Source organism: Mya arenaria, chromosome 17 (assembly GCF_026914265.1).
Source record: "Mya arenaria isolate MELC-2E11 chromosome 17, ASM2691426v1".
NCBI lineage: Eukaryota > Metazoa > Mollusca > Bivalvia > Myida > Myidae > Mya > Mya arenaria.
In genome coordinates, this window is record NC_069138.1 from 19,962,051 (window position 1) to 19,975,796 (window position 13,746).

General features: G+C 36.8%; 1 protein-coding gene across 4 annotated transcripts in view; it reads left to right on the top strand.

Annotated features, from left to right (window-relative positions):
• LOC128223709 (tetratricopeptide repeat protein 13-like) overlaps positions 1-13,746 on the top strand; it is a 69,653-nt gene that overhangs the window by 29,422 nt on the left and 26,485 nt on the right. For all 4 annotated transcript variants that reach the window (XR_008259331.1, XM_052933035.1, XM_052933036.1 and 1 more), the window contains exons 9-11: positions 2,955-3,059; positions 5,192-5,258; positions 12,787-12,905. Coding sequence is in view for 3 of the 4 variants with exons in the window: in XM_052933035.1 (XP_052788995.1) it covers positions 2,955-3,059; positions 5,192-5,258; positions 12,787-12,905 (291 nt within the window). In the remaining variant the exon portion in view is untranslated. The remainder of the gene's footprint in view (positions 1-2,954; positions 3,060-5,191; positions 5,259-12,786; positions 12,906-13,746) is intronic.

Consider the following 13,746-nt stretch of genomic DNA (forward strand, 5'->3'; position numbering starts at 1 on the left):
TGAGTGGTGCATGTTGACAAGTCTGAGACACCATTTCTAGGTTTATTTCCACATCCTGTGGCTGAATCCCTGTTGAAGCACTGGTTTCTTAACCTGCCCATACATGCCATATTTCAAAGAGGCTTGCCAGGGAATTTAGGTCTGAATTCTAGAGGATTTTGATATTACACCAGGGGATTTTTTCACAGCAAAATTTAGCGCAAGATTTACATTTATGATATAAGAATAAATTCAGAAACGCACTCTAATTATATTATTTTTGGACTACATGTAAGTCATCATGGTCCTTCATGGATTTCACACTCATAATATTATGGATGCTTTACACTGTCACCCTTGAGCTAGTTTTTAAAAATAATAATAAAAAAAATAAAAATTCTTAGGGATATGGATCCCCCGGCGGGGGGCCATGGGATGGGTCGGAATTCACGGATTTTTTCCACTGACGGGGATATAGCATTTATGCCTGCCCCTGAAAGGCATTTAGAAGGAGATTTAGTCCCCCGATGTAAAAAGGTTTTAAGTTGAAATGCCTTGCTACAATTTGGCTTGTTTGAGTGTAGCCAATATTTAACCAGCTTTTCACATAGTGAAACCTGGTTTTAGAATGGCGAACGTCGTTGTTTGGGCGGGCGGCTTCAAACTCACCTATGAAACTGAATAACTTTAGTAAGGGTTGACATATCTTGACCAAACTTGCTCTATAGAAAGAGTTTATAGGTACCTTTAATGGGATTGCGTTTTGGTCCCTAGGGTCGAGGTCAAGGTCACTGTTACTAAAAATAGAAAAACAGTTGAAACTGAATAACTTTAGTTAGGGATGACATATCTTGACTAAACTTAGTCAATAGGGAGAGTTTATGGAGACCTTTCATGGGATTGCATTTGGGGTCCCTAGGGTCGAGGTCAAGGTCACTGTTACTAAAAATAGAAAAACAGTTGAAACTGAATAACTTTAGTTAGGGATGACATATCTTGACTAAACTTAGTCAATAGGAAGAGTTTATGGAGATCTTTTATGGGATTGTGTTTGGGGTCCCTAGGGTCGAGGTCAAGGTCACTGTTACTAAAAATAGAAAAACAGTTGAAACTGAATAACTTTAGTAAGGGATGACATATATTGACTAAACTTGGTCTATAGGAAGAGTTTATGGAGACCTTTCATGGGATTGCGTTTGGGGTCCCTAGGGTCGAGGTCAAGGTCACTGTTACTAAAAATAGAAAAACAGTTGAAACTGAATAACTTTAGTTAGGGATGACATATCTTGACTAAACTTGGTCTATAGAAAGAGGTTAGGGAGACCTTTCATGGGATTGCGTTTGGGGTCCCTAGGGTCAAGGTCAAGGTCACTGTTACTAAAAATAGAAAAATGCTTGAAACTGAATAACTTTAGTTAGGGATGACATATCTTGACTAAACTTGGTCTATAGAAAGAGTTTATAGGTACCTTTCATAGGATTGCGTTTGGGGTCCCATGGGTCAAGGTCAAGGTTTCTGTTACTAAAAATAGAAAAAAAACAATTGAAACTGAATAACTTTAGTTAGGGATGACATATCTTGACTAAACTTGGTCTATAGGAAGAGTTTATGGAGACCTTTCATAGGATTGCGATTGGGATCCCTAGAGTCAAGGTTAGGGTCACTGTTACTAAAAATAGAAAAACGGTTGAAACTGAATAACTTTAGTTAGGGATGACATATCTTGACTAAACTTGGTCAATAAAAAGTGTTTATGGAGACCTTTCATGGGATTGCGTTTGGGGTCCCTAGGGTCGAGGTCAAGGTCACTATTACTAAAAATAGAAAAACAGTTGAAACTGAATAACTTTAGTTAGGGTTGTCATATCTTGACCAAACTTGGTCAATAGGAAGAGTTTATGGATACCTTTCATGGGATTGCGTTTGGGGTGCCTAGGGTCAATGTCAAGGTCACTGTTACTAAAAATTGAAAAACAGACACAGGCTGAAGTTCATCTGTCAATCATTAAAAACCTGGTTTCATCGCATTGCGGCGTTTCTTGTTCTTGTATTAATCTTTGTTTCTTTTTGTGAAACTTGGTGGACTCAGTTGAGTCAATTTTTAAGCCTTTTTGTGAAAAATGGGCCAGGTATTGGCCAATATGCCCATTGTCAATAAAGCAATTCTAACTGCCCTTTCTGATAACTTATTCATCTGCCCCTGAAGGAGAAAAGTTAACTCATATTTCAAATGTCCTGCTTTACTTTTTGCTTGTTTGGTTGTAGCCCATGTTTCTTACATGGTTATTGAAAAGCCAATATAACCTTTAGAAACACAGAATTATACAAAAAATGGCAACACCCAACCAAACCGAAATTGAATTATGGCATTTGAAAGTTAACTTTTCTTCTTCCGGGGAGTAAATCTCATGGTTGAAGTGCATTCAGGGGCAGATGAATGAGTTATTGGAAAGGACAATTGGTTGAGTAGTCATTTGTTCGCATCAATAAAGGTTGGTAAAGAGCCCTACTATCCTTACTTTTTGCTCTTAATATCCCTATTTTTCCCTACTTTTTCCAAAAAATCGTCCTACTTTTATCCCTACCTTTTGGTTATCGGTCACTTTAAAGCCTGTGTGTATATTTCTCCCCACTGATATGCCTAGAGGAGGAACCAGGTAGTGTTCGGTGTGGCTGCATAAAGGCTCTCTCCCACTGTAATTGTTGTGTATAACTCATATGTGAATATTTCTCCCCACAGAAATGCCTTGAGGAGGAACCAGGTAGTGTTCAGTGTGGCTACATGAAGGCTCTCTCCCACTGTAATTGTTGTGTATAACTCATATATATATATATATATATATGTAAGTTTCTCCCCACAGAAATGCCTGGTGGAGGAAATGGGTAGTGTTCAGTGTGGCTACATCAAGGCTCACTTCCATTGTTATTGATTTGTATAATTCATATATGTGTATGCGTATATTTCTCCTCACAGAAATGCCTGGAAGAGGAACCGGGCAGTGTTCGGTGTGGCTACATGAAGGCTCTCTCCCACACAGCCTCAGGAAATTTTTACCATGCTGTCAAGGCAGCAACCAAGGTAAAATGGGGTTATCATTACTGAGTTTTGATCAGGGAGGTTTTATTTGACTGATTGGATTTTTGCAGATTAGGATTTCACTGGGCACTAGCTGTGTGAAATCAAACTCTTGGATGATCTTCCAGAGAATACAACATTCAGGAGCAAAATGCAGTACTAATAATCCTTTTTATTATTTACATAACTGGTTAAATCACTTTAAAGACTCATGTTTTCATAATAAATGTCATTTTAATGAAGCAATTTATGTTTAATGAAGTTATTTTAACATCATGCAATGATACTTGTTATGACATGACAAAGAAGGGTGGATAATGCCTTATCACACTGGTGTGAAGTACAGACTATTGTATTTTGCGATATGTATTAACTGTGGACTTATGATGGGTATACTAGAATTCTTTTACATGGTTACTCATAAAAGTTTTGAATAAACAGCAATTATTTTGTAAATGTTTCTCAACCTTGTTAGCTTGCTTGTTGTTTTTTGAAAGAAACTATTTGGAGGTATTGTGAAAACCTTAGAGGTAAAGTGATAGCCTTAAAGGTATTGTGATAGGCTTTGAGGGATTGTGATAACTTTTGAGTTAGTGTGTTAATCTTTGAGGTATTTGATAGCCAAAGAGGTATTGTGAAAGCTTGAGAGGTATTGTGATAGCCTTAGTGGTAATTTGAAAGCTGTATAGGTATTAACTTAGGTGATAACCTTTGAGGTAGTGTGATTGACTTTGGGGTATTTGATAGTGATAGAGGTATTGTGAAAGCTTTTGAGGTATTGTGATAACCTTAGAAGTATTTTGATAGCTTTTGATGTATTGTGATAGGCTTTGAGATATTGTGATAACCTTAGAAGTATTTTGGTAGCTTTCAAGGTTTTGTGATAGCCTTCTAGGTATTGTGATAGCCTTAGAGGTAATGTGATAGCCTTAGAGGCATTGTGATATGCTTTGATGTATTGTGATTGGCTTTGAGGTATTGTGATAGCCTTAGAGGTATTTTAATAGCCTTAGAGGTATTGTGATAGCTTTTGGGATATTGTGATAGCCTTAGAGGTATTTTGCTAACAATGAGGTATTGTGATAGCCTTTGATGTATTTAAATAGCTTTTGAGATATTGTGATAATTTTTGAGGTATTGTGATAACCTTAGAGGTATTGTGATAGCTTTTGGGATATTGTGATAACTTTTGAGATATTGTGATAACTTTTGAGGTATTGTGATAACATTAGAGGTATTTTGATAGCTTTTGAGATAGTGTGATAACTTTTGAGGTATTGTGATAACTTTGAGGTATTGTGATAACCTTAGAGGTATTGTGATAGCTTTTGAGATATTGTGATAGCTTTTGAGATATTGTGATAACCTTAGAGGTATTGTGATAGCTTTTGAGATATTGTGATAACTTTTGAGATATTGTGATAACTTTTGAGGTATTGTGATAACCTTAGAGGTATTGTGATAGCTTTTGAGATAGTGTGATAACTTTTGAGATATTGTGATAACTTTGAGGTATTGTGATAACCTTAGAGGTATTGTGATAGCTTTTGAGATATTGTGATAGTTTTTGAGATATTGTGATAACCTTAGAGGTATTGTGATAGCTTTTGAGATATTGTGGTAGCTTTTGAGATATTGTGATAACTTTTGAGGTATTGTGATAACCTTAGAGGTATTGTGATAGCTTTTGAGATATTGTGGTAACTTTTGAGGTATTGTAATAACCTTTGAGGTAGTGTGATGGCAGGGGTATTTGATAGTCATAGAGGTAATGTGAAAGCTGAAGAGGTATTGTGGTAGCTTAAGACTTTTGTGATAGCTTTGAGGTAATGTGATAGGCTTTAGAGTTGTTGTGACAGTCTTAGACGTATTGTGATAAACTTGGAGGTATTGTGGTGGCATCAATTTGCAAAGTCTTTAACCCTGGCTGTAGCAGAAACAATGATATGTATAATATGTAACATGTTGCATGTGTTGCAAGACTATGAGAAGAATATTTAATCAGTTATGCATATTTTAACTTAAAAAACAACAGCAAATAAATGTTGGTGTTTGCTCAGCCTCTGTATTGATTTTGTTGTAAAAAATCTATTTTGTAATTAAAAAATAAGTATGATTATGTTTTTCCACTACAGGTTATGGTTCAACACACGACCGTCCTGAAAGCCAGTCCAGAGTTTTTAAGAGCACATTATTTAAGAGGTGGGACACAGTATAGAATGTTTGAACTGTTTTTCTTTACCATTTATACATCAGGATTATTTAGTTGAATTACTTCAGTGCATGCTTGTTATAGTATTTTATAAATCAAATTTTGTGTTCATAATGTTTTGTTACATGTCTTTTGGGATTGTGTCTGAGAACATAGTTACAGGGGATTTTATACAAAAGGAATCATAATTACATTACTGTGAAATCATTAATGTTCGTGGGCATGAAATTTCGTGGTTTGCCGAAATAAAACAATTTCGTGGGTACTATAATTCGTGGATTTTCAATTTTGAAAAAAAAAAATCGAAGATGCGATCGTCCTAGATCGTCTGCATAATATCCACGCGCTGGCCCGTGATTTCCGTCTTCTACGTCTCACGGTTTATGACACTCGCTAATGTGGTAGGACATGGCAATTAGTGCACATACCCATGTCAATTATCGATATAATTGGGAATAAAGGCCATAAAAGAAGATGTACCCTGATCATAAATAGAGATAGGGGAAGCCATTGAATGCCAATTAAGAATTTTGCAAACTGTGAAAACACCGAAAAGGTGCGTATATTTTAGTAAACAATCCCATAAGATAGCTGTTGTAAACAAGTTCAATCACTTTCTTTAAAGTTTTACACGTGAAATATTAACTGTCTTTAAGTTTAATTTAAGGGTCTTGAAAACATCATACGTCTTACGTTTAATCAACATGGCACTTAGAGCATGGTTAAAAACGGGTACAGTTGAGACTCGGGCTCCATCGTTACCTGGGTTGCCGAACCCATCAGAGGCAACCACAGAGCAAGAGGCTGTTACAACGCAGGTAGCAAATAACGCCGTCGAGAAGGTCCAGGGCAAACGGAAAAGGGAGTACAGCAGCTACGACGAGGAAACCCGCGCCAGGATCGCCCGTTACGCTGTAGACAATGGGGTGGCCAAGGCAGCGCGGCGCTTCACTTCCGACCTTAACCGGAAGGTCAGTGAGACAACCGTTCGCAGCATGCGTGACCGTTATGTCAAGCTGAAGAAGACCCTGGGAAAAGAACCGACCGTCCTTGCGCACTCACCACGGGGCCCCCCACCTTGTTGTGACAGTATGACGAGACGGTCCAGAGCTACATCCGCCGCGTGCGCGTTAGCGGTGGCGTCGTCAACATCCGGACGGTCAGGGCAGCAGCCGAGGGCATCATGAAAAAGTACGCGCGTCACAAACTTCGACAGTTTGGCGGGCACGTAGCTGTCGAGAAGTCCCTGGCTAGGTCAATCCTGAGACGTATGGGGTTTGTGAAACGAAAGGGCACCAAGGCAACGAAGACGCTCCCGGCAGACTTCGAGGACATCAAGGACACCTTCGTTTCCAAGGTCCAGGGCATGATCCAGGAGCACCATATTCCTGACTCATTGGTACTCAATTTTGACCAGACAGGATGCAACATGGTTCCGGGAGGCGAGTGGACAATGGAGGAAAGGGGGTCGGCCCAGGTCACCATCGCCGGACTGGATGACAAGCGGCAGATGATGGCCCTTCTCACAGTTACGAAGAGCGGGAGGATGCTCCCGCCGCAACTGATCTACGCGGGAAAGACTGACCGCTGTCTCCCGAAGGGTGTGGTCTTCCCGGAGGGTTGGGATCTTACCTGCACAGAGTCGCATTGGAGCAATGAGGGTTCAATGGTGCGTTTCGCTGAAAAGATCCTGCTTCCATACATCAACGGTGTGCGTGAGTCGTTGCCACTCGCACAGTGTAACCAACAGGCGTTGGTTATTTTTAACCGCTAGACCTGACAGTGAATTTTGAATACAAAGAGAACATCAAAAGCTGCTTCCATGAGTGGTATTCATCACAGGTCGTATCCCTCCTTGACGATGACGCCAACGACATGACGGCTGTCACCCAGGTCAACATGAAGACTTCAAACATGAAGCCACTTCATGCCGAATGGATCATCGCCACCCATTCAAAGATGGAGGATCGCCGTGAACTAATCCAGGCTGGATTCAGGAAGGCAGGACTTTTGTAGGATTACTTACACTCAGGGTGCATTATGTGCTGCTGATTTAATGTGCTATCGTTGAATGTACTATTATTTATATTGTATGACATGTTGTTACTGTATACTAGTATATAGTTTAGTTCACTGTAAATATCATACCTTTTCAATACTAATATTTATTAAATACTAATATTTATTCACACGTTTTTGTTTAATAAATATATTGAACATATTGTTTTGTACGTTGTCACGTTCGGCGCTTAGTAACCTTCAATGTACTAGTAATCGATTAATAATGTCATTAAATAAAAAAATCGAGTATGGACACTCATCACGCACATCTTGTAAACCTGGAGATTTTCATTAACAGCACACGTTTAAACACGTGCTTATAACTGTCATTTGCTGCATAAAACACATTTAATTGATTTGGTTGATTATTTGTTAAAGGCAGTTATAATGTATTAACAGAATAATGATCGTAAGTTATACAGTGAGACAGGTTTTAACACTGTATACTGCGACCTCTGTAAAGAATATACTAGAGTATGTTCGTAACAAGGCAATTGAAAAAGTGAATAAAGGGTTTATATTTCGTGGGATCTTGAATTCGTGGATCACCCAACCCACGAAAACCACGAACATTAATGCCCCACGAACATTAATGATTTCACAGTATCATATATAATTCAGGTGTGTTGAAGTTATTCAAGTTAAACAATAGACTGAGATAATGAGATAAGTCAATCAGTAGGCTGATATATTTGTACAATAGTTAAAAAGAATATGATACACGTCACCGATGTTTCAGGTCATGGGAATATTCTAATTATTCAATTCAACAAGAGCCATGTTTCAAACTGCATTCTTTTGATGTATTCAACTATAGCAAAAACACATAAACAATAGTGCTGTAATGATGTTTAAAGATACAACATGAATATAGTTTAGAGGGTTTAAATATTCAGCTACCATCAAGATGAATTCAATTATATACATTTTCAGAAGTCTATATTAAATTCAAATTTTAAATAACATAAGTTATCTTAAATAACCGTAAAAAGGCGTATTAAACTTTAAACCCAATGATAAAAGACTGCTGACAAAATATCAAATCGTAGATTTTCATATTTCCATTTGAAAATTAATGTTTTATAGCTTAAAGCTTAAACCGTTAGTAAACCGTTACTAACGGTTTAAGAAATATGCATAAAACATCAATTTTTTAAATTAAATATTAAAACTTGCAATCTCATTTTTTGTCAGCAGTCTTATATAACTGGTTTCCATGGATTGTTGCAAAAATTGGCTCGTTCCAAGACAAAAAATAAAAAAGTTGTCAAAACGTTCAATCTGTGAGAGTGCAGCTTTAATACAAAATACTGAACAAATCATTATCTCCTGAATCATGACATATTATCAAAGAAAGAGCTATTATTATATATAAGTGTATGTGCATATGCATTTTTATACGCCCGAAGGGTCGTATTATGTTATGGCCTCCATCGTCTGTCCGTCTGTCTGTCCGTCTGTCCGTCCGTTAGCAATTCCGTGTCCGGGCCATAACTTGGTAACTAATAAAGCGATTTTCAAATAACTTTATACCAATCATCACTACATTAAAAGGATGTGTCGCGCGCAATTTCCAGGTCCATACCTCAAAGACTAGAATCACCATGGGGGTGCGTTAGCAAATCCGTGTCCAGGCCACAACTTGGTCACTAATAAAGTCATTTTCAAATAACTTTATACAAAGCATCATTACATTAAAAGGATGTGTCGCGCGCAATTTCCAGGTCCATACCTCAAACACTAGAATCACCATGGGGGGGGGACGTTAGCAATTCCATGTCCAGGCCATAACTGGGTTACTACTAAAGCAATTTTCAAATAACTTTATTGAAATCATCTCTACATTAAAAGGATTTGTCAAGCATGCTTTTCAGGTCCGTACCTCAAAGGCTAATTTCACTGGGGGGCGTTAGCAATTCCGTGTCCGGGCCATAACTTGGTAACAAATAAAGCGATTTTCAAATAACTTTTCAAAGCATCATTATATTAAAAGGATGTGTCGCGCCCAATTTCCAGGTCCATACCTCAAACACTAGAATCACCATGGGGGGGACGTTAGCAATTCCATGTCCAGGCCATAACTGGGTTACTACTAAAGCAATTTTCAAATAACTTTATACAAATCATCTCTACATTATTAGGATTTGTCAAGCATGCTTTCCAGGTCCGTACCTCAAAGGCTAATTTCACTGGGGGGCAATTCCGTTAGCAATTCCGTGTCCAGGCCACAACTTTATGTTACTACTAATAAAGGAATTTTTAGAAAACGTGTCCTAGCCACAACTTTGTAACCAATAAAGCAATTTTTAGATAACTTTATACAAATTATTGCTACATTAAAAGGATGTGTTGTGAGCACTTTCCAAGTCCTGATACTTTTAAACTTGTATTCTCAGATTTTCTAAGGAAGTTTCAGATATTCTATTTCGAAATGCGAAGCTTTGGTTACAGTGTTCAATATTGGAAGTTTAAGCCTTTGTTGTAAACACTTCACACCTAGTAAGCAGTATACTAGCATAACCTAAATGTTTATTAAAGACCTCAAGCTGAATCTTCTTCGGGCGTATAATGCTCCGTTTCGCGGTGCTCTTGTTCATTATATATACAGAATGAATAGAAATTTTAAAAATTAATACATGTAATTAAAAGTTAAACATCATCAACATTGTTGTTTTGAATATTAGTAGAGTCATTTCCAGGTCAAGGCAACCTACCATTGAAGTTTCAGGCTCTAAAATCCTTTGAATATTAATAAATTAAAAAATATATATTGATTTATGAATCCAACATATTAAATCTACAAAATCCTTTTTTTTATAAAACTATTTTGAATTGTATCTTCATTGATGTTTCTTTTCATCTCTAAAACCTCTGTAAAATATTTTTCAATAGTCACTGATCCCATATTTAATTCTTCATTTAAAAACATTAATAATAACTTTTTCTTTTATTCCATGGATTATTGCTATTTTAATAATCCAAATGATACCAAATTAAACCAGTTATGGCATAAAAAAGATTAAAATTCATCTCCTTTCCTAGCATTTTTATGTTTGCATTGAGTTCAGATTTAAGAGTAAATGTTAAAGTCTAATACCATACTTGGACTGCTTAGTGTTTGCGTTACCATGGTGATCAGAATGTCTACCTATTAGTCCAATGTTTATCATTATATTCCCAAACGCAATCCGTCTATTGTATACAAATACCTAGTTACAGTTATGTTAATGACTTTACCTTAACTACAGTAAAACTGCGATCGCTCGAGGTCGACGGGGACTGAGTCCAAACCTCGAGGGAACCGATGTTTCAAACGAACTGATTTTTTTATTCTTCAGTCCGTTATGAGATTTATTTCAGTGTATTTTAAGTTTGAAGTAGTCTGTTTACTAAGACACCGGTAATGTGTTGCGTTGTGGAAATCGATCATATGATCAAAAGCTGTCGTTTACTATATGTATACTGAATATTAAATGTAAAAGAAATATCAATACGTGAATAAATATATTTTTTAATTTTTACAAAATTGCCATATTGCAAAGCAAAGTGACAAAAAGGAATTCTTTGCAGAGATTGGATCGATATGGTAGTGTTTACTCATTTTTTTTATTACTCATTTGCATGTCTCACAATTAACTTCAGGGGTCGACACTAACCATTTTTCCAAGGGATTCCGAAGGGACACCAACATTTGAAATCAGGTGTCCCTTCCTGAAATTAGGAGTCCCTTCCACTTTTTACATTTTTTTTCATTGTTGAGCCTGTTTTAATATTAAATTCAACATCCTTTTACTTTTCAATTTGTATTTGCAAGTATACACCACCATATTTTACCTGTTTTCAGCAGCATGTAATGACAGGTTAGTAGCACTGAATGGCATTGAGGTATATTTTGGTCTCTAAGTTGATAGATTGGGTTCAAAAGCGGGAGAAAGTCCCTTTTGTTTTCAGTCAAAAACAGAGATGGATACAATGTAAACAAAAACTTGATGTTGTTAATATTTTTAGGTTTTTGGAAAATACGCATAAAATACATCATGGTTCAGGGTCTTGTCAAATGTCGGTGCTTTTCATTAAGAAACAGTAGGAATATTACATCTGGCTTGTGAAAACTCCAATCAATATTTAGAAGAGCTGCTGATAAATCAATCAGACTGCCCAACAGTCGTAGTGCATACTGGAAGAGCAGACGACCAAAAATTGTGTATACATACATGTTAATTTTCGCGCCAGAGTCATAAAATTTTATAAATTGATTGAATTAATGAATAAAACCCTGCCAATTTTATTTCTATTATTTTTTTATCAAAGCATAAAATATATGTCTTTAAAATTAACAAAGAATATTGATAAGTTGAATGCCAATTAACACAGAATGCTGACTGTAGGATGCTGTTCTTTTGTGTCGTAAATGTTTCTGTAAATACTCGAAGGTCTATCATATTATATAAAAGGTATCACCAAAGTTGACATCTTTTTTGGGCGGTTCTGACACATAAGCAAAACAATTCCACATAAGTATTTTACCGATAATAAATCTCTGTCAGCTCTGACCTTGTTTAAAATGTAAACAACAAAACGGAAGCGTTAACCTGCATGCGCCTTGTGAAATGACCTGTTTATTTATAGATTCATGACGTAACTATAGTCAAATAGTCAGCTATACTTTCGCTTTGATGAGTCCGATAATGATAATTAATAATATCATTTTGACATGTGCTGTCAAGAAATTTAGGGGAGCCCGAATTTAGGTAATAAATTAATTAAATGCTACTTATTTATTGATATTTAGCGTTTATCAGTCAAAAAATTTAAGTGTCCCGACGGAATACCGAACTTCGAAGTTCAGGTGTTCCTCCTGGAAAATTGGTGTCCTCGGGATCCCGGGACCCCGTTAGTGTCGAACACTGAACTTCTCATAATTATCTTCTAAAATGCCCATATCAGCTAATATCGGCCATGCGTTAACAGTGTTAAATGGTTTTTCACATCTTATCAGATTGCCTTGCAACAGTAATTGCAATTTTTACAACTTGCGAAAATTTTAATACCTAGCAATTGTTTATTTATTTTGGAACACGCGTTCGGGAAAAAGTGTGAAATTATGAACTCGAGGGAGCCATAAGGTTTTGTGCATGATTTGTGTACTTGGGACCGAGATTATTGCTTGACTCCTCGACATAATTAGGTTTCGATGCAGCTTAGGTATATTTTATATGAAAATCTAAGGAAAAGAGTTCGGGACCAAGCTCCGACCTCAAGGGAATGCCAGTTCTCGAACGACTGCTTGTTCGAACAACGTTTATTCGAACGACCGCAGTTTTACTGTAGTTCATTGTGGGTTTTAATGGAAAAGTCTACATTATTTTGGATCGTCCCTTGGTCAGTATAAATCACTATTCAATGCATGTAAAATATGTATAAATGTATCTGAATAAAAAAATCATTTATTTACAGAATATGCGCGATACTTGCACAACAATCTTGATCAGCCATTAGAAAATGTTGACATCGACAAAGATTTTCCAGACGAATACCGAGACCACTGGTTGAAAAACCTGCCTTTTGAATTTCAGGTATTTATCTCAAAAGAAATCAGTACATATGGTCTTTAAGATTCTAAAATAATAACATAATTAGATTACTATATATGTTCTTGTATTTGTCACTATCTGTATATATAAAGTGTAGGTTTAGTTATTAGTCCCTCTGTTGAAAAAAGGGGGCCAAGTGTCTCATGGCACAAAAACTTGTAAATGGTTTGATCTAGGACTATGACACTTCAGTGTTAGGTTCACTGTTGCCTATGACAAGTATATTACTCTTGTCATGCCCATGCTAGGACCATGAAACTTCAGTGTTAGGTTCACTGTTAACCATGACAAGTATATTACTCCTGTTGTGTTCATGCTAGGACTATGAAACTTCAGTGTTAGGTTCACTGTTGCCTATGACAAGTATATTACTCTTGTTGTGTCCATGCTAGGACCCTGAAACTTCAGTGCTAGGTTCACTGTTGCCTATGACAAGTATATTACTCCTGTTGTGTTCATGCTAGGACTATGAAACTTCAGTGTTAGGTTCACTGTTGACCATGACAAGTATATTACTCCTGTTGTGTTCATGCTAGGACTATGAAACTTCAGTGCTAGGTTCACTGTTGCCTATGACAAGTATATTACTCCTGTTGTGTTCATGCTAGGACTATGAAACTTCAGTGTTAGGTTCACTGTTGACCATGACAAGTATATTACTCTTGTTGTGTCCATGCTAGGACCCTGAAACTTCAGTGTTAGGTTCACCGTTGACCATGACAAGTATATTACTCCTGTTGTGTCCATGGTAGGAACATGAAACTTCAGTGTTAGGTTAACTGTTGCCTATGACAAGTATATTACTCTTGTTGTGTCCATGCTA